General features: G+C 46.9%; 2 protein-coding genes across 3 annotated transcripts in view; both read right to left on the bottom strand.

The window, feature by feature from the left end:
• The window catches only part of LOC132572099 (zinc finger protein 665-like), a 41901-nt gene extending 33449 nt beyond the window's left edge, over window positions 1-8452 (bottom strand). Inside the window, exons 1-4 of one of the 2 annotated variants that reach the window (XM_060238895.1) lie at window positions 8144-8452; window positions 3925-4054; window positions 3375-3565; window positions 2212-2341 (exon numbers count right to left, since the gene is read on the bottom strand). In XM_060238895.1, the coding sequence (XP_060094878.1) occupies window positions 2212-2341; window positions 3375-3565; window positions 3925-4024 (421 nt within the window). In that variant the 5' untranslated portion in view covers window positions 4025-4054; window positions 8144-8452. Of the gene's footprint in view, window positions 1-2211; window positions 2387-3374; window positions 3566-3924; window positions 4055-8143 lie in introns of both variants that reach the window. The other variant, XM_060238893.1, reaches the window with a different exon arrangement.
• The window catches only part of LOC132572108 (zinc finger protein 436-like), a 244086-nt gene that overhangs the window by 168427 nt on the left and 54519 nt on the right, over window positions 1-21140 (bottom strand). The gene's annotated exons all lie outside the window — the stretch shown is intronic.

Genomic DNA, 21140 nt, shown 5'->3' with positions numbered 1-21140 from the left:
TGTGTCAGTTCCAATAATCTTTTTGTGTCGGTTCCAATAACCTACCAATTCTGGCTGGGTCGTGTGCGATGCTTAATTATTACTTGCTGCCTGTATTCAATATACTCACATTTTGTTATTGTCGTTGTTTGTTTAGCTTCATTAAACAGAAAAAAAACACTATAAATAAAGATGGAAGAAAGAATTAACCCTTCACAGTCCTCTAGTTCACAGAATCCTAGAGCTGGAAGGGACCTCCAGGGTCATCTAGTCCAACCCCCTGCACAATGCAGGAAATTCCCAAGTACCACCCCCTGCCCTCCTTCTTCTCGTGATCTGCCTAATGTATATGGCTTCTCCCCAGTATGCCTAAGTTCACAGGATCTTCAACGCTGACAGATGGCCATCTAGCCTCTGTTTGAGAACCTCCAAAGAAGAGAGCCCACCACCTCCTGAGGAAGTCTGTTTGATTTAATTTCAACCCGTTGGGTCTGGTCCAGCCTTCTGAGACAACAGAAAACAACTCCGCACCCTTCTCTGTATCGTCTCTCAGTCGTCTCTTCTCCAGGCTATATGTATTTTCAATAACCAGAACCAGGGGCTTGGAAAACCCTCAGCAATATCTAAACACATACCAGGATGACTTGGGAAAGAAGAAAGGGGTGGCCAAAGGAAGGAGGAGGCAATTTCTTGCTTCTCTTACAGAAATGTTGTTCTTGAGATCACTTTGAAGTTAAAAAGCTTTCACTTGCTTTTCTTGGGGGGGCGGAGCGGAATAAAACGGAATAGGAAAAGAACTATTTTAAAAATCTTGAATTTTATTTTTAAGTGCAAAAAAGGATCTAGAGATCTTAGTAGACCGTATACTGCACATGAGTCAACAGTGCGATGCGGTAGCTAAGAAGGCAAATGCGATTTTGGGCTGTATCATCTGAAGTAGGGTGTTCAGATCACGTGAAGTGATGGTATTGCTGTATTCAGTTTTGGGCACCACATTTTAAGAGGGCTATAGACAAGCTGGAACGTGTACAGAGGAGGGTGAGGAAGATGGTGAGGGGTCTGGAGACCAAGTCCTATGAGGAAAGGCTGGAGGAGCTGGGCATGTTTAGCCTGGAGAGGAGGCGGCTGAGAGGTGAGAGGCCATCTAGCCTCTGTTGAAAAACCTCCGAGGAAGGAGAGCCCACCACCTCCCAAGGAAGCCTGTTCCACTGAGGAACCGCTCTAGCGGTCAGGAAGTTCTTCCTAATGTTGAGCCAGAAACTCTTCTGATTTAATGTCAATCTGTTGGTTCTGGTCCGACCTTCCAGGGCCACAGAAAACAATTCCACCCCATCCTCTAGATGACAGCCCCTCAAGTCCTTGAAGATGGTGATCCTATCACCTCTTAGCCGCCTCCTCTCCAGGCTAAACATGCCCAGCTCCTTCAACCTTTCCTCATAGGACTTGGTCTCCAGACCCCTCACCACCTTCGTCGCCCTCCTCTGGACCCCTTCCAGCTTGTCTATATCCTTCATAAAATGTGGTGCCCAAAACTGAACACAAGACTCCAGCTGAGGTCTTGCCAGAACAGAGTAAAGCGATACCATCACATCACGTGATCTGGACTTCTGTGGATACAGCCCAAAATTGCATTTGGGTCCCTCTGAAGCCGGAGTGGGCCGGGGCAGGCCGAGCTCTGCATTCTCGAAGAAAGAACATGCAGCCTGCCCAGCCTTCCGCTTCAGAGGGACCCGGAAAGAAGCCGCCTCTTTCTTCCTTCACAAGAAAGAAGGAGGCGGCCTCTTCCCGGCTTCTTTTGAAGCAGGAGAGGGGCGGGCTGAGTGTTCTCAGACGTCATCAGGCCACATGCAGGAAGTGTCTAGAAGGGGGCCACAGTATGGGGTTCGGCCTGGGGTGCCAAAACCCCTAGCGTCGGGTCTGTAAGAAAGAGAGCCACTCTGAGTCAAAATGGAAGGACCGAAGAAGAAAACAGGAGTAATGGGGATTTCCTAGCAGGAACCCAACTGGATACTGTCCATCTCTCCCGATCAGAGCCCGCTTCATCAAGAGGTTTCTCTTTACAGCATGGAAGTATTTTATGCTTTCTTTTTCAGGCGCTGAAAGTGTAGTAGCTGTGCTCTTTCCTCTACAGGACATGAAAGTGTGCCCTGGAATGAAAGACTGTCAAAGGAAGTTTCCCCTCTCTCCCTCCCTCCTCTTCTGCGATTAGAACAAAGCAGAAAAGATCCTTACCCAGAGAGGCCGCGGTCTCAAACATTTCCTCCATAACAGCCCAGTAGAGTTTTCTTTGGCCTGGATCCAGAAGGGCCCATTCCTCTTCTGTGAAGAAGACGGCGACCCCCGCAAAGGACACAGGGGAGCTCTGGAAGAGGAAAATATGGCCCTCTCGATCATCTGTTCCTAGTTCCTGAACGTTCAAGAACAAAAGAAGATCCCATCGGCCAGTCAACTGATTAGAGAATGCAATACATCAAGTCAATAGCAAGGAAAACAGCGTTAGCTTCTTTTTCAGATTCTGTCAGGTGTTATATGATGACTGTCTCCAAGAAATATAAACTCAGTCACAAAGAACTGGGCTTCTCTTGGTGGAATGCCGTTGGAGGGGAGGATGGCAGACTGTGTAGCTCAAGAAGAAGAAGAAGAAGATATTGGATTTATATCCCGTCCTCCACTCCGAAGAGTCTCAGAGCGGCTCACAATCTCCTTTACCTTCCTCCCCCACAACAGACACCCTGTGAGGTGGGTGGGGCTGGAGAGGGCTCTCACAGCAGCTGCCCTTTCAAGGACAACCTCTGCCAGAGCTATGGCTGACCCAAGGCCTTGCTAGCAGGTGCAAGTGGAGGAGTGGGGAATCAAACCCGGTTCTCCCAGATAAGAGTCAGCACACTTAACCACTACACCAAACTGGCTCTCAGGGGTGGCCAACAGTAGCTCTCCAGATGTTTTCTGCCTACAACTCCCATCATCCGCAGCCATTGGCCATGCTGGCTGGGGCTTGATGGGAGTTGTAGGCAAAAAACAACATCTGGAGAGCTACCATTGGCCACCCCTGTTCTATAGTAATAACATGGAAGCAAATAGTCTCAGAATTGGCCACTAATCAATTTTAGCAACAAAATTTAAAAACACTGTGGCCCAGATTTGCCCCATAACATTCTTCTACTGGTCTGCAATGAAAACAATGGTTTACGAGTCCAAAGAAGCCAGATAGGTGGAGGCAGCACAGATCGGGAGAGGAGAGCTGATCTCCCCTCCTGCACAAAACAAACACATAGATCAGTTTCCAGTTCTCCATGCTCTTTCCAGCTACCTCCTCCTCTTCCACTTCTCTCCCTGCATGTTTCTCTCCTCCCCACTGTTCTTGCCCAAACTTGGGGATGAAACCCTAAACTCACCTTTCCTGCAGACGAGCAAAGGCCAAGCTCTCCCTCCAGCCAGGGGAAGCACGAAAGGAGAGAGGCCCCGGGGAAGGGCGTACTCCATACATTTTTATTTCCATCTGGAGGAAAAACTGCCCCCGGGGCACCTAGAAAAGGCAGGGGTGATCTCCCTGTTGCTCGCAAGTCCTCCTGGGAAATGTAGTCTCCTGCAGAAGCAACACCCAGAGAGAATTTTAAAAGTGAGGCAGTTCAGAATGTGGAAAGAAAATTGCTTTGCTCATTTGTGGTTTTGTGGGGCATTCTCCTGTGCATATGAATCAATCTTCCTTCTTGTTTTATGATCTCTGTCCTCTTCAGGCTCAATACAAAACTCATCTCACAGGAGCAACCCAAAAGCTCTACAGTCACCACCCTAAGAACATCTTGCCCCCAAGGGGAAGCCTTACCCCACGAGGTCAAAAAGGGAAAGGTGGGGAGGTGGGTTCGAAACACCAAGAGGGTCAAAGGAAGATGCCACCCCCTCCCTGCTCTGCCGTGTTCATAATAAAAGGGGAAAGAGCCTCACTCAGAGAGGCGGCCGTCTCGTACGTTTCCTCCATCACTTCCCAGAAGAGTTTTCTTTGGCCTGGATCCAGCAGGGCCCATTCCTCCTCCGTGAAGAACATGGCCGCCTCCTCAAAGGACACTGGGGAGATCTGGAAGAGGGAAATTTGGCCCATCTGTCCCTGAGCTTTCAAGAACTGCAAGGAAGCTACTGCAGCATCTCAACAGAATCCGGGTTTCATCAAACAGAAACACAGCAGGAGGACAACACGGCTGCCCATCTGGATCTAAAACTTTGTTGGTCTTCAAGGTGCTCCTTGACTCCTGCTTTGTTCTACTGCTTCAGACCCACACGGCTGCCCCCCTGGATCTATCCAGCAGGAGGAGGAGGGGAGAGGAATTATACCTCGCCCTTCACTTAAGAGAGGCTTACAGTCTGCTCTCGTTCCCCTCCCCACAACAGACACCCTGTGAGGCAGGAGGGGCTGAGAGAGCTCTTTAGAAAACTGCTCTTGAGAGAACAGCTCTTTCAAGAACTGTGACCGACCCAAGATCACCCAGCAGCTACAAGTGGAGGAGTGGGGAATCACACCCGGTTCTCCAAGATAAGAGAGCTATGGCTGACCCAAGGCCATTCCAGCAGGTGCAAGTGGAGGAGTGGGGAATCAAACCCGGTTCTCCCAGATAAGAGAGCTATGGCTGACCCAAGGCCATTCCAGCAGGTGCAAGTGCAGGAGGGGGGAATCAAACCTGGTTCTCCCAGATAAGAGACCTATGGCTGACACAAGGCCATTCCAGCAGGTGCAAGTGGAGGAGTGGGGAATCAAACCCGGTTCTCCCAGATAAGAGAGCTATGGCTGACCCAAGGCCATTCCAGCAGGTGCAAGTGCAGGAGGGGGGAATCAAACCTGGTTCTCCCAGATAAGAGACCTATGGCTGACCCAAGGCCATTCCAGCAGGTGCAAGTGGAGGAGTGGGGAATCAAACCCGGTTCTCCCAGATAAGAGAGCTATGGCTGACCCAAGGCCATTCCAGCAGCTGCAAGTGGAGGAGTGGGGAATCCAACCCGGTTCTCCCAGATAAGAGAGCTCTGGGTGACTGAAGGCCATTCCAGCAGCTGCAAGTGGAGGAGTGGGGAATCACACCCGGTTCTCCCAGATAAGAGTCTGCACACTTAGCCACGACACCAAACTGGCTCTCTACACCAAAGTGGCCTTGCAGAGACATTACTAAATTTTATTTATAAATTTATTAAGAACATAAGAGAAGCCATGTTGGATCAGGCCAACGGCCCATCCAGTCCAACACTCTGTGTCACACAGTGGCAAAAAAATTTATATATATACACACACACTGTGGCTAATAGCCACTGATGGACCTCTGCTCCATATTTTTATCTAACCCCTTCTTGAAGGTGGCTATGCTTGTGGACGCCACCACCTCCTGTGGCAGTGAATTCCACATGTTAATCACCCTTTGGGTGAAGAAGGACTTCCTTTTATCCGTTCTAACCTGTCTGCTCAGCAATTTCATCGAATGCCCACGAGTTCTTGTATTGTGAGAAAGGGAGAAAAGTACTTCTTTCTCTACTTTCTCCATCCCATGCATTATCGTGTAAATTTATTTATCAATTATATTTATTTCCCACCCTCCTCTATCAAGCTCAAAGCGACTAACAACAGTTAAAACACATAATTTTAAAATAAAATACAGTAAAATCATTAAATTTCATTGTACACATACATTTGCCATCTCAATCCTAACATCCAAGATGGCATCAATATTATTAGTTCGTATTTAGTGCTGCATACAGTAACATCCGCTGGATTATGGAGAAAGCACAGGAGTATCAGAAAAATGTCTATTTCCCAACAAACTGTGGCAAGTCCTTAAAGAGATGGGAGTACCAGACCACCTCATAGGTCTCCCGAGAAACCTGTATAAGGGTCAAGAAGCAACTGTCAGAACGGGATATGGAGCAACTGACTGGTTTAGAATTGTAGTTCAACAAGGATGTATATTGTCACCCTGCTTATTTAATTTATATGCAGAGTACATCATGCAGAATGCTGGCCTGGATGAAGCACAAGCCGAAATTAGGATTGCCGAGAAAAACATCAGCCATCTCAGATATGCAGATGACACCACTCTTATGGCAGAAAGTGAGGATGACCTAAAGAACCTCTTGTTGAGGGCGAAAGAGGAGAGCACAAAAGTAGGCTTGAAACTCAACATCAAAAAAACTAAGATCATGACATCCGGTGCCATCACACCTTGGCAAATAGAAGGGGAAGACATGGAAGTAGTGACAGACTTCACATTTCTGGGATCCAAGATCACTGCAGATGGTGACTGTAGCTATGAAATTAAAAGACGTTTTCTCCTTGGGAGGACAGCTATGGTGAACCTGGGCAGTATAATACAAAGTAGAGACATCACCCTGCCAACAAAAGTCCCTATAGTCAAAGCGATGGTATTCCCAGTAGTCATGCATGGCTGTGAGAGCTGGACCATAAGGAAGGTGGAGCGCAGAAGAATAGATGCTTTTGAGATGTGGTGCTGGAGAAGACTCTTGAAAGTCCCTTGGACTGCAAGAAGATCCATTCAGTCAGTCCTAAGGGAGATCAACCCTGACTGTTCCCTGGAAGGTCAGAGGCTGAAGCTGAAGCTCCAATCCTTTGGCCACCCAATGAGAAGGGAGCCGTCCCTGGAGAAGACCGTGATGCTGGGAAAGACGAAAGGCAAAAGAAGAAGGGGGCGGCAAAAGAGGAGATGGCTGGACAGCTTTACTGATATAACAAACACGAGTTTGAGCAGACTTCGGAAGATGGTGGAAGACAGGAGGGCCTGGCGTGACTTTGTCCACGGGGTCGCAAGGAGTCGGACTCGACTGTGTGGCTGAACAACAACAACAACAAACAGTAACATCAGATATTGTTTGGCGTGCTATTTATACTGGGATTGAGGTGGGATTTATTTACCTGTAACTAAAAGGAAAGCGAGGACCCTCGGCCGTTGGGTTTCAGGGTGATGGTGAGAGTTGTCAGACCGGAAATGAAAGGAAGAGACCCAAGCAGAGATTCTGCCACTGAACTTGGTGGTGGGCTCCCGAGAAGGCAGGAAGGGGGGTGCAGCCCAGACAGGGAGGCGGGAGGGGCTTCCCTTCTGCACAAAAGAAACCTTCAGAAAGGTTTCCAAGTCAGAGGTCTTCTTGGGGACAAGGCAGACTGGGACTGCACAAGAGTAGGCCTCGGGAGGACAATTCTGAGAGCAGAATGTGACCCACTGCCTTGGAGGGGAAGGGGGGGGGGGTTGCCAGCGGAGCCTGCAAAAAACAGCCCTGAGAGGGTACCAACTTGGGGGGGGGGGAGAGCAGGGGTCTGTCTAAGAGGTGTTAAGATTTTTTTATTTTAATTTTCAAGCAAATGTATTTCAAAATGCAGAGATACACACAGAATCACAACCAGTATTATACGTAAATATACAAACCAGAATCGCAACCAGTATTATACGTGTATAAACAAACACGATCAAACTCACCCAGTCACGAGGGTTCCCTCTAAGCTGAGTTAGCGTGAGCTAGCTCACAGGTTTTTAGCCTCCAGCTCACACATTTCTGTCTTAGCTCGGAAAGGATGACCCCAGAGCACACTAATGTATGCAGGAGCTCACCACTTGAATGCCAGCAGCTCACAACGTTGAATTTTTGCTCACGAGACTCTGCAGCTTAAAGGGAACATTGCCAGTCACCAAAAGAAAACCACCAAAGAAACCCAGATTACAAACAGTAACTAAGTACACTTTTGGTCACCGCGCCTCAAAAAAGGATATTATAGCTTTAGAGAAGGTGCAGAGAAGGGCAACTAGAATGATTCAAGGGTTGGAACATTTTCCCTATGAAGAAAGGTTGAAACGCTTGGGGCTCTTTAGCTTGGAGAAACGTCGCCTGCGGGGTGACATGATAGAGGTTTACAAGATTATGCATGGGATGGAGAAGGTAGAGAAAGAAGTCCTTTTCCCCCTTTCTCACAATACAAGAACTCGTGGGCATTCGATGAAATTGCTGAGCAGACAGGTTAAAACGGATAAAAGGCAGTGCCGTACTTCTTCACCCAAGAAGTGAAGTTCTCCTACTTCAGACCAGCACGGCTGACTGCTGGGGCAGTGCACTTCCCTGCCACCCCCAGCCCCAGGAGGAGGAGGAGGAGGAGGGAGAAGTGAGAGGATTGCATACAACGCACCGGAAGCCACACAGCTACTGTTGCACCGCGTTAGACGAAGTGGTTCAGTGCAACAACCCACGAGCAGCTCAGGGGAAAAGGGTGCGTGCCTCCCCTCTCCACGGCCCCAGAATACCCCCCCCCCCGCCAGAATACATCCAGCAGCTTCCCGGGAGTTGGCAGAGAAGAAGCCCCGCCTCCCTCCTTTGCAAGACCTCGGAGTTGACCTCCCCCTCCGCCTTACTCCTGAGTAGACCTCCCAGGAAGATCCTGCAGCTGCCGCTTCTTTGCAGCCCCCTCCTCCGCCCTGCAAATGCAAACCCCGCCCCCGAGAAGCCCCTTCCCCTCCCGCCCCCCTTGCACAAGCCCCCCCTCCCCGGTCCTCTCCTTCGGGCTTCTCCGGGGCTTCCGACGCCGTCGGGTCAGCTGGGAGCCTCTTCGGGCACTCGCGCGCTCCTCTTGCCAAGCAGGCAGCCGCCCTGTTGGGGTGAAGGAGTGGAGCAAAAGAGGAGCGAAGCGGCACCTTGAAGACCAACTTAGCTTTATTCAGCACGGCAGCTTTCTCCAAGCCCTTCCTCAGCCGAGGGATCCGGCACAGTGAGCAGAGCCACACACAGCTGGCAGGCAGCGGCTCACAATGCAAACTGGACAAGTTTAAGATCCGATGGCAGTAAAGTGAAATTATCTGGTAGGGAGTGGTTTAGAATGCAAAGTTATGCATCCACAGTATTCCGAGGCATTTCTCTTTTAGAGTAGCCTATCAGAATGATTTTTTGTATTGACCTACTCAAAATTGGGATATTGACTATCTCATTGCGTATACTTAACCCATTCTCACTATATTTTATTGTATTCTTTTTTTCCTATGGCAAACTGGAATGATGTTGACATGTTAAAAAGTAAATTAGGTGGACAAAAACATTACTACCCAATGTCTCTCTCTTTTAGCTGTATTGACACACTCAAACAGGGATATTTTGAGTGTGTTTATCCTATTATATATACTGAACTCATCTCCCACTAATTTTAATGTATTTTTCTCCTAATGGCAAACTATATGTATGTTACATGTTAAAAGGTAAATTAGCAGGGCTGCCAAGTCCAATTAAAGAAAAATCTGGGGACTTTGGGGGTGGAGCCAGGAGCAAGGGTGTGACAAGCATCATTGAACTCCAAGGGAGTTCTGGCCATCACATTTAAAGGGACAGCACACCTTTTAAAATGCTTTCCTTCCATAGCAAATAATTAAGGATAGGGGCACCATCTTTTGGGGCTCATAGAATTGGATCCTCTGGTCCAATATTTTTGAAACTTGGGGGGTATTTTGGGGAGAGGCACTAGCTGCTATACTAAAAATCTGGTGCCTTTACCTCAAAAAATAGCCCGCCCCACAGCCCCCAATACCCATGGATCAATTCCCTATTATTCTCTATGGGAATCGTTCTCCATAGGGAATAATAGAGTGCCTAGTAGACATTTCCCTCCCCCCCCCCTTTAGAAGCCTCCATACCAGGGAATCCCACCTCCCTGCCCCCTCCCTCTCTCTTTCTCACACACACACACACACAAATACTTACCGTACTTGGTCTTCTTCCAGCAGAATTTGCTGGCTGTGAAAACGAAAGCAAGCTGCGCAGGAAAAGAAAGGGAGGGGCCGTTCCTATTTCCTGTGCAGCCTTAAAGGGACACATTTTAAAACCGATCCCAAGCTGTAAAACAACATGATGGCTACAGGTATGTTCTCTCTCCCCCCGCCCCAAGATTTTTTAAGAGCGGGGGAGGAGGCTGAAAGAGCCTGGGTCCCCCGCCAGGGCGGGAGGGTTGGGAAGCCTATAAATTAGTTGGATGGGAAATCTGAGATATAAATACCTACCTTTTGGCACAGGCTTAATACAATATAGTCATTAACAGACACTCTCACATTTTGACATTTTGACATATTACTGTTTTATTGCTTTTGCATGCTCTTGCTGCTCAGATCAAAGGTTTGCTCAATTTTTTCATTTTACTGTTCTGTCATTGTGTCATTGAATTTGTACCATTTTGCATTCTAAACCACTCCCTACTAGACAATTTTACTATACTGTCACTGGAACTTAAATTTGTACCAGTTTGCATTCTGAGCCACTGACTACCAGTTTGGTGTAGTGCTTAAGTGTGCGGACTCTTATCTGGGAGAACCGGGTTTGATTCCCCACTCCTCCACTTGCAGCTGCTGAAATGGCCTTGGGTCAGCCATAGCTCTCTTATCTGGGAGAACCAGGTTTGATTCCCCACTCCTCCACTTGCACCTGCTGGAATGGCCTTGGGTCAGCCAGAGCTCTCTTATCTGGGAGAACCGGGTTTGATTCCCCACTCCTCCACTTGCACCTGCTGGAATGGCCTTGGGTCAGCCAGAGCTCTCTTATCTGGGAGAACCGGGTTTGATTCCCCACTCCTCCACTTGCACCTGCTGGAATGGCCTTGGGTCAGCCAGAGCTCTCTTATCTGGGAGAACCGGGTTTGGTTCCCCACTCTTCCACTTGCAGCTGCTGGAATGGCCTTGGGTCAGCCAGAGCTCTCTTATCTGGGAGAACCGGGTTTGATTCCCCACTCCTCCACTTGCACCTGCTGCAATGGCCTTGGGTCATCCAGAGCTCTCTTATCTGGGAGAACCGGGTTGGATTCCCCACTCCTCCCCTTGCAGATGCTGGAATAGCCTTGGGTCAGCCAGAGCTCTCTTATCTGGGAGAACCGGGTTTGGTTCCCCACTCTTCCACTTGCAGCTGCTGGAATGGCTTTGGGTCAGCCATAGCTCTCTTATCTGGGAGAACAGGGTTTGATTCCCCACTCTTCCTCTTGCAGCTGCTGGAATGGCCTTGGGTCAGCCATAGCTCTCTTATCTGGGAGAACCGGGTTTGGTTCCCCACTCTTCCACTTGCAGCTGCTGGAATGGCTTTGGGTCAGCCATAGCTCTCTTATCTGGGAGAACCGGGTTGGATTCCCCACTCCTCCATTTGCAGCTGCTTGAATGGCCTTGGGTCAGCCATAGCTCTCTTATCTGGGAGAACCGGGTTTGGTTCCCCACTCCTCCTCTTGCACTTGCTGGAATGGCTTTGGGTCAGCCATAGCTCTCTTATCTGGGAGAACAGGGTTTGATTCCCCACTCCTCCACTTGCAGCTGCTGGAATGGCCTTGGGTCAGCCAGAGCTCTCTCATCTGGGAGAACCGGGTTTGATTCCCCACTCCTTCACTTGCACCTGCTGGAATGGCCTTGGGTCAGCCAGAGCTCTCTTATTTGGGAGAACCGGGTTTGATTCCCCACTCCTCCACTTGCAGCTGCTGGAATGGCCTTGGGTCAGCCAGAGCTCTCTTATCTGGGAGAACCGGGTTTGATTCCCCACTCCTCCACTTGCACCTGCTAGCATGGTCTTGGTTCAGCCATAGCTCTGGCAGAGGTTGTCCTTGAAAGGGCAGCTGCTTTTAGAGCCCTCTCAGCCCCACCCACCTCACAGGGTGTCTGTTGTGGGGGAGGAAGGTAAAGGAGATTGTGAGCTGCTCTGAGACTCTTCGGAGTGGAGGGCAGGATATAAATCCAATATCTTCTTCTTCTTCTTCTTCTTCCAGCTACGTGTGGCTTTGCTCCCTGTGCCAGATTCCTCGTCAGATGAAGTGTCAGCACTGTAGAGGGACCAGATAAACTTTCTCCGACCGTCCTCCCCGCCCAGACCGGGGGGGGGGCATGGGTGTGGAGGGTTTGGACCCTCTCCTCTCTTGCCCCTCTGGCTAAGGGGTGGGGGAAGAAGAAGGCGAAGGCCGATCAGGACAGTCAAGGAAGGAAGAGCAGGGGACCCTTAGGTTTTAGAAGCTCTGGGGCAAAGACACGCCTTTCTTCAGACAATGGGAGAAAAGCATTCGCATTTATAGACAGGACTGACAAAAACAGGAGACGCACGACGGAGACATTTTGAGACAAAGCAGGGGCAACAACAAGCCAAGTGCACTGGGTCAGCAGCTGTATGGATCCAATTCAGGGGGAACAACGGTGGAAGCAATAAATGTGTCAAAAGAGGAGCTAAGTGTGTGCAAGAGAATCTTTCCTAATCCTGGGAAAGTGAACTTTATCAGGAGAGCGAGAGTGGGAGGGGCAGCCCTCGAAGAGCCAGGTAGGACTCCCCCCCCCTCCCAGCCTCTATAGCTGGGGGCTCCGCTGTCATTTAAAACCTTTCTCTCTGGCTTCAAACTGCTCCCCCGCAACAGCTTGGCCACAGCTTCTGCCTTCTGACCGACTTGAAGCCAGAGGGAAGCCGTAATAAAAGGACAGCTGAGGCACCATTAGTGGGTGGGTCTTGGGCACAGTGGCTGAGGGGTGGAGGCAGGGGAGAGGAGGCTGGATTGTCTATACATACATACCATTAAGACAGTGCCTCAGCAACCCTGGCAGAATAATCACCTCTCAAATACAGCAGTTAGAAGGGACCTCCAGAGTCATCTAGTCCAACTCCCTGCACAATGCAGGAAATTCACAAATAGCTTCCCCTAGATTCTGGGTGAATGAATTTTAACAGGGATAAATGTAAAGTTCTGCATTTAGGTAGGAAAAATCCAATGCATGGTTATAGGATGGGGGAGACTTGTCTTAGCAGTAGAATGTGCGAAAAGGATCTAGGGGTCTTAGTAGACCATACGCTGAAGAGAAGGGTGACGAAGATGGTGAGGGGTCTGGAGGCCAAGTCCTATGAGGAAAGGTTGAAGGAGCTGGGGATGTGTAGCCTGGAGAGGAGGCGGCCAAGAGGTGATAGGATCAGCATCTTCAAGGACTTGAAGGGCTGTCCTATAGAGGAGGGTGTGGAATTGTTTTCTGTGGCCCCAGAAGGCAGGACCAGAACCAAGGAGTTGAAATTAAATCAAAAGAGTTTCTGGCTCAACATTAGGAAGAACTTCCTGACAGTTAGAGCGGTTCTTCAGTGGAACAGGCTTCCTCCTTGGGTGGTGGTGGGCTCTCCTTCCTTGGAGGTTTTTCAACAGAGGCTAGATGGCCGTCTGACAGCAATTAAGATCCTCTGAATTTAGGGGGAGGTATTCAGGAGTTTCCTGCATTGTGCAGGGGGTTGAACTAGATGACCCTGGAGGTCCCTTCCAATTCTGATTCTATGACCCTGGAGATCCAATCCGATCCTATGATTCTGTGAACTAAATGGTTAATTCTTTTTTCCAACTTTATTTATAGTATTTTTTTGTGTTTTATAAAACCAAACAAACAGTGACAATAACAAAACATGACTATAATGAATACAAGCAACAAGTACTAATTGAACACTTTTTGAGGTGCGGTGACCAGAATTGTACAAAGTACTCCAAATGAGATCGCACCACCGATTTATACAGGGGCATTATGATACTGGCTGATTTGTTGTCAATTCCCTTCCTAATAATTTCCAGCATGGCGTTGGCTTTTTTAATTGCAATCGCACACTGTCTTGACATTTTCAGTGAGTTATCTACCACGACCCCAAGATCTCTCTCTTGGTCAGTCTCTGCCAGTTCACACCCCATCGACTTGTATTTGTAGCTGGGATTCTTGGCCCCAATGTGCATTACTTTGCACTTGGCCACATTGAACCTCATCTGCCACGTTGACGCCCACTCACCCAGTCTCAACAGATCTAAGTACTAATCCAGCCCAATCTGGTGGGTTATTGGAATGGACAAAAAAAGGAAAAAAAGATCCTTAGCAGGTAGATGATGTCACATCTTTCTAAGGTTACACAGCACTGTGGATTAGAACAAGTAAAGTTAGAACTTTGTGGTTGCTGTGAGTTATGGGTAAGCAAGAAAACTACAGAAGCAACCTGCAAGTTCCACGCTGTTGCAATGCACTCCAGAACTGGTAGCCAGCGTTCCATAAAGTTAGTTTGAACTAATTGTGCTTCTGATGAGTGATCTGATGAGAAACTTTTCCCATCAGAAAATGACCCCAGAGTGTGGTGTGCCGCTGTGCAACTGATGGAGGTCTTTTTTCTTTCCAGGTAGCAGGAATCACAAATCTACCTACAGACAATAGTGCAGAAATGAGGTCACTGCGGCAGTCAAGCAATACGCTTTCCGGGATTGCAGGGACTAAGTCGTCCAAAAGTTGTTGAATATGATTTAATATCTTTTTCCAAAATAGTTGTATAACTCACTGTGCATCCCCACAACAATGAAGAAATAAACCAAATTCCTTGCATTATTTCCAGCACAAAGGAAAATGATTTGCATTTATGAAGTGCATTTTTAGTGGAGTTCAATATCAACGATTTATGATCTTAAAGGGTTGCAACTGAATATTTATAGACCTGGTAGAACATAGTAACCTGTGCCAAATGCTGTCGCACTGAGATTCATAAAATACTATTTTACGGGTTGAAACGCTTGGGGCTCTTTAGCTTGGAGAAACATCGACTGCGGGGTGACATGATAGAGGTTTACAAGATAATGCATGGGATGGAGAAAGTAGAGAAAGAAGTACTTTTCTCGCTTTCTCACAATAAAAGAACTCGTGGGCATTCGATGAAATTGCTGAGCAGACAGGTTAAAATGGATAAAAGGAAGTACTTATTCACCCAAAGGGTGATTAACATGTGGAATTCACTGCCACAGGAGGTGGTGGCGGCCACAAGTATAGCCACCTTCAAGAGGGGGTTAGATAAAAATATGGAGCAGAGGTCCATCAGTGGCTATTAGCCACAGTGTGTGTGTGTATATATATCCGAGAGCTACTGTTTGCTGATGATGCTGCACTCGTCTCCCACTCGGTATCAGCTCTGCAGCATATGACGTCCTGCTTTGCAGAGGCTGCCAAGCTATTCGGCCTAGAAGTTAGTCTGAAGAAGACAGAAGTTCTCCACCAGCCTGCACCCCAGGAAGATTATCACCCTCCCTGCATCACTGTGGGTGAATCAGTTCTGAAGACAGTCCAGCAGTTCAGCTACCTGGGGTGCATCATCTCCTCAGATGCCAAGATCGACAAGGAGATTGACAACAGGCTGGCAAAGACAAACCGTGCATTTGGCCGACTGCACAAAAGAGTGTGGAGCAACAAGCATCTGAAAAAAGGCACAAAGATCAATGTTTACAAAGCGGTTGTGATGACAACCCTCATCTACGGCTCCGAATCGTGGGTTTTATACCGGCATCACCTGCGACTCCTTGAGCGCTTTCATCAGCGCTGCCTTCGCACCATCCTTAACATCCACTGGAGTGACTTTGTGACCAACACTGAAGTCCTCAAGAGGGTGGAGGTTACAAGCATCGAAGCACTGCTGTTGAAGACGCAGCTGCGCTGGGCAGGGCATATTTCTAGGATGGAAAACCACCGCCTTCCCAAGATTGCTCTGTATGGCGAACTTTCCACTGGCCATCGAAATAGAGGGGCACCAAAGAAGAGGTACAAGGACTCCTTGAAGAAATCCCTTGGCACCTGTCGCATCAACCATCACCAGTAGTCTGACCTAGCCTCAGATCGCAAAGCATGGAGGCACACCATCCACCAGGCTGTCTCTTCCTTTGAGAACGCATGCATAGCGGGTCTTGAGGACAAAAGGAGATTGAGGAAGAATCGCACTGCTACAGCACCAACCCCAAATCAGACTTTTTTTTGCAGCCACTGTGGCCGGATCTGCCTGTCCCGCATTGGTCTTGTCAGCCACCAGCGAGCCTGCAGCAGACGTGGACTACTGCACCCTTCTTAAATCTTCATTCGCGAAGTCAAGCTGAGATATATATATAAAAATTTTTGCCACTGTGTGACACAGAGTGTTGGACTGGATGGGCCATTGGCCTGATCTAACATGGCTTCTCTTATGTTCTTACGGGCATTGTGCCAGGATTTTTGATAGCCAATTAAATTACCTATCACAGATTGAAGAAGGATTTTGTATAACTTTGATATTGTCTTTTTTGGCTATTCAAGTCTTTCTTTAGAATATTTTCAGAAGCAGTCATTGATCTATTGATATGATTCTGTATCTCGGCTGTCTCGACCAAATGTTTTAGTTGAAGATATTTGAACTTTACTATTTACAACTTTTCAATTTTTTCAATAATGTCCCCTTTGTGGGTGAGGTCTACTAAGCGAGTTAAGTAAGTTCTCCAGACTTGGTTAGGCCTGGAGGAAACCAGCTTTCACTGAGAAAAGTGGATTGGTGAAATAGGCAAAGTGTGTTTCCAGCTATCCCATATCCTAAGGATATTGATTATGTAGCAGTTGCATTTTTTGGAATGTGGTGTCTCTGAGGGACTTAATCACATTGCAATCTGAGAGGGTGTGTAGTCTAGATATGACTTTTCAATGATGGACCAATCATATGGCAATGTGGAACCTGATAGTCTGATTAAATTTGCTTGCTGGCCAGTTTAGTAATATAGTTTTAGATCAGATATGTTTAGGAACCCTTCTTAGATTGTCTCTGCAAAACATCAAAAGCTACTCTGGGTTATCAAAGATTTCAGGTTTTCACGGCTGGTAACATCATTAGGGTTTGTAGAATCTTTTGGGATCAAGTGCCGTGTTCTACTGGAGAAAGTTTTCCTTCCAGACGTTTCATTCTCAGCTGCGGAGAATGAAACGCTACTGAGGATGTTCTCCGCAGCTGAGAATGAAACGTCTGGAAGGAAAACTTTCTCCAGTAGAACACGGCACTTGATCCCGAAAGATTCTACAAACCCTACTCTGGGTTGCTTGCAGTTTCAAATAAAGTCTAATAAAGTTATTTGCCAATTATTTGGTTCCTTATTCAGAAGGGTAAATTCTTCACAAAGTCAGAGAACCTTGAGTGATAGGGTGCTCCAAGATAGGGGTGTCAAATGTCCCACCTGTAGGATAGAACTGGCCCGCCTAGGGCTTTAATCAGGCCCATGGAGCTTTTATCCCTCCCCCCCACCCCCTCATGTCATCACCCTCTGAAGCTCTGATGAAGTTCCCCACTCTTTCTGCCTTGTCTTTGCTGGCTGCAGCAGGAAGCAAAACTGGAAGGAAAACATAGAATGGATTTTCCATTAATGTCTCTGTGCCCAGATAAATAGGGCCCAGAGTCCTTAATGGAAAATCCATTCCACATTTTCCTTTCAACTTTGTCTATGTACCGCAGTGTGTTTCAGTGGAGTGGAGATCAGGTTCATTTTCAGTGTTTCTATAGCCAGGTGAAGCTCAGGCTTCCTGGAGTTCTGTCCTCGCAAATAAAGGGTTGATGCTTTGAGCCAGCTTGTCTCTGCTGAATGGAACTTACCTAGTGAGTACTCTAACCTGGGAGCCAAAGGAACCACAGCCAAAGGGCAATATTACACTGGCAGCCATTGCCAATCTGAGCAGACCCCCAGGGTATGTGTGTGTGTGGAGAAGCTTGAAATGCCATTTCATTGTTTTCCTAGGCTCAGAATATTTTATATTTTTAATTTCTGCTGTGATCCTTGTGCTTTTTCTTTATGTTTTCTTTTAAAAATTGCATTGCCAAATCCCACTATTCCCCCACATCATTTTGAACAAAATATCACAAGAGTTCTTAAAACTCTTTGCATTTTAAGTTAAAAATAATATATTTAATTGTGTTTGTTGTGTCCTTTACAAAGTTTGTATTTCCACTACCTCACATTAGACACAAATGGCCTGGCCTCACAAAGTCCAATTTGTGTCAGATCCATCCCTCCTAACAAATGAATTCAACACCTCTGCTTCAAGAGATCTGATTGGATAGCATCAACTGAGCAGAGAAAGACTTCTGAGTTGGACGCTGAGTAGATTGGAGAGTGGGATCTTGCCTTAACTGAGAAGAGATGTGTACTGAGAACCATCTTAGCGTGTAGAGTCTGAGACAAGCCCTGACAAAAAAAGGTGCAGACAGAATCAGATTTCAGCCTTGACTGAACACAGTGTGAATTCAGCATTAGCTGACAGAAGTTTGAACACAGATGGAGAACTGGGGGAAAGTTTAGCAAGGAAGTTTGGGTAGTAAAGAAGACTCTCATTCAGGCCAAAGGAAAGGGGACAGATCTTCTAGGGAGATAAGAAACTCACTATCCAGTCAAAGATGAGTTATCTCCAAGGAAAGCAGAGATCCCTGATCTGGTGTGATTAGAGAGTGCTGGTGTTCGAAGAAAAGAGGTTTGGGTACTGGGAAGAGGGCACCTGCCTTCTGGGTACCAAAAGAGTCAGCAACTATGCAAATGAAGTACTTTACAGAATTTGGGAAAACACTGGAACAAAACCCTCTCAGTATAAAGATCTAAGTAACTGAATAATTTAAGAATCTCTAAGTAGACTGATATATAAGGACAAAAGTCTGTGCTTGTATTAGTTTTACTTCAGTGCTTTCATCCCCTTATTTCACCTGGCCTTTCCTCTTTTGTTATTTTTGAATTTTAAAAGCATCCCAAGTGCCATTTTCAGGGGTTTAAGTTTAAAGGGCAATCATTTTGCCCCCCTCAGATTCCCATGCTGAGCAAATAGACAAACTATATTGTTCTCAGAGGGTGGGGCATCCAAGAGTTCTTCATGGAAGACGAAACACGTTACCTGGGTTGCTCAGTCTGTGAAAAGACAGAAAAACGGAAGGAAAATCTAGCCTCTGAGGGACAGAATAACTGAATCTCTTTCCACACTCTGAGCATTCAGCAGGATTCTCCCTTGTGTGAGTTTATATATGCTTTTGAAGATCATGCCTTTGAATGGATTTCTTTTCATACTCTGTGCACTCAAGAGATTTTTCTTTGGTGCAGGTTCTTAGATCCTGTTGAAAAGGGACACTTCAGTTGACGGAGTTTCTGAACTTTGAGCATTAAGACTTTCTCACCTCTGTGGTTCTTAGATGCAGTTGAAAATTGTCATTTCAACTGAATCTTTTCCCCCACTCTGAGCATTCGAAAGATTTCTCCCTGTATGTGTTCTCAAATGCTTGTGAAGATGGCTACTCAACCGGAATCTCTTCCCACACTCTGAGCATTCAAAAGGTTTCTCCCCAGTGTGGGTTCTTATGTGCCTTTGCAGATGGCTGTTTTGATTGAATTTCTTTCCGCACTCTGAGCATCCAAATGGTTTCTCCTTTGTGTGAGTTCTTAGATGCCGCTGAAAATTGCTGCTATCATACAATCGCTTTCCACATTCAGAGCACTCAAAAGGTTTCTCCCCTGTATGGATCCTTAGGTGCTTTTGAAGATCACCACTAAATCGGAATTTCTTTCCACATTCTGAGCATCCAAATGGTTTCTCCCCCGTATGGGTTCTTAGGTGCTGTTGGAGATGGTTGCTATGACGGAATTTATTTCCACACTCTGAGCATTCAAATGGTTTCTCCCCTGTGTGGGTTCTTCTGTGCCTTTGTAGATGGTTGCTCTGATTGTATTTCTTTCCACAATCTGAGCATTCAAATGGTTTCTCCTTTGTGTGGGATCTTAGATGCCTTTTCAAATTGCTACTATCATTCAATCGCTTTCCACATTCAGGGCATTTAAAAGGTTTCTCCTCTGTGTGGATTCTCAAGTGACTTTGGAGATTACTCTTCAACCGGAATCTCTTTCCACACTCTGAGCATTCAAAAGGTTTCTCCCCAGTGTGGATTCTTTGATGCCGTTGAAAATGAGTATTGTAACAAAATCGCTTTCCACACTCTGAGCATTCAAATGGTTTCTGCTTTCTGTGGGTTCTTAGATGCCATTGAAAATTGCTATTGCAACAAAATCGCTTTCCACACTCTGAGCATTCAAATGGTTTCTCCCCTGCGTGAGTTCTTTGATGCAGCTGAAGACTGCCACACCGACTGAATTTCTTTCCACACTCTGAGCATCCAAAAGATTTCTCCCCTGTGTGAGTCCTTTGATGCTGTAGAAGATTGTTACTCCGATTGAATCTCTTCCCACACTCGGAGCATTCAAAGGGTTTCTCCCCTGTGTGGGTTCTTCGGTGCTTTTGAAAGCTGGAACTCAGACTGAATCTCTTTCCACATTCTGCGCATTCAAAAGGTTTATCTCCTGTGTGGGTTCTTTGGTGGTTCTGAAGGCTGAAACTGAGACTGAATCTCTTTCCACATTCTGAACATTCAAAAGGTTTCTCCCCTGTGTGGGTTCTTAGATGCAGTTGAAGACTGTCATTCCGACTGAATCTCTTTCCGCACTCTGAGCATTCAAAAGGTTTTTCCCCTGTGTGGGTTCTTTGATGCAGCAGAAGGTCATTACTCCGACTGAATCTCTTTCCACACACTGAGCATTCAAAAGGTTTCTCCCCTGTGTGGTTTCTTTGATGCAGAAGGAGCTGTGATCTGTATTTAAAGTACTTTTCACACTGAAAGCATTTAAATGCCTTTGTTGTACTGTTCCTTGGGAAATGCTCCTTGGGAAATTTAATGTTCCTTCCCTTTCTTCCATCAGAGGATGCCATTCCACCCTCTGAACAGATCAACAGCTTCTCTCCTGAATGAATGCTTGGGTGTTTAATAAAGTCTGATTTATGCGAGAAACTCTCACCAGTGTTTGAGCAACTATGACGCTTCTCCCCTGCATGTGTTTGTTGATGTTTAAAGAGCTCTGCTCTGCAAAGGAAGCTCTTTCCGCACTCCAGACATCGATGGGTCTTCTTTCCACTGTGCATTTGAAAATGATTATTATACTTGGTTGCAACTGAGAAGTTTCTTCCACGCTTCATGAGTGTTTCTTCTTTAGAAATTGCTTCATCGAAAGCCCCTGCTAGGCAAGGAATGGGTCGATCGCGCTTCTCAGCTGTATATCTTCCTTTCTGCCTCTTGGCTCTGCCTTGATTGCTTAGGCTTCCTTTCAAGTCTTCCTTCTTGACTTCATTTGGCAGTTCCTTATCCTTCCCGTTCCTCCGATCACCTTCTGTTTGAATAAAGAGAGAGATCCCGTTAGCACCCACGCAAGATTTATTTATTTAAATTTCTATCCCGCCCTCTCTGCAAGCGGACTCAGGGCGGCTAGCAACATACATTTTTACAATTTAACCAATAAAAACTACAATTTAAAATTATTTAAAACACTTAAAACATTTAAAACA

The sequence above is a fragment of the Heteronotia binoei genome, chromosome 5 (assembly GCF_032191835.1).
Source record: "Heteronotia binoei isolate CCM8104 ecotype False Entrance Well chromosome 5, APGP_CSIRO_Hbin_v1, whole genome shotgun sequence".
In the NCBI taxonomy this organism is placed as follows: domain Eukaryota; kingdom Metazoa; phylum Chordata; class Lepidosauria; order Squamata; family Gekkonidae; genus Heteronotia; species Heteronotia binoei.
Note: the sequence above shows the minus strand (reverse complement) of the source record. Positions and strands in the feature narration are given on the sequence as shown.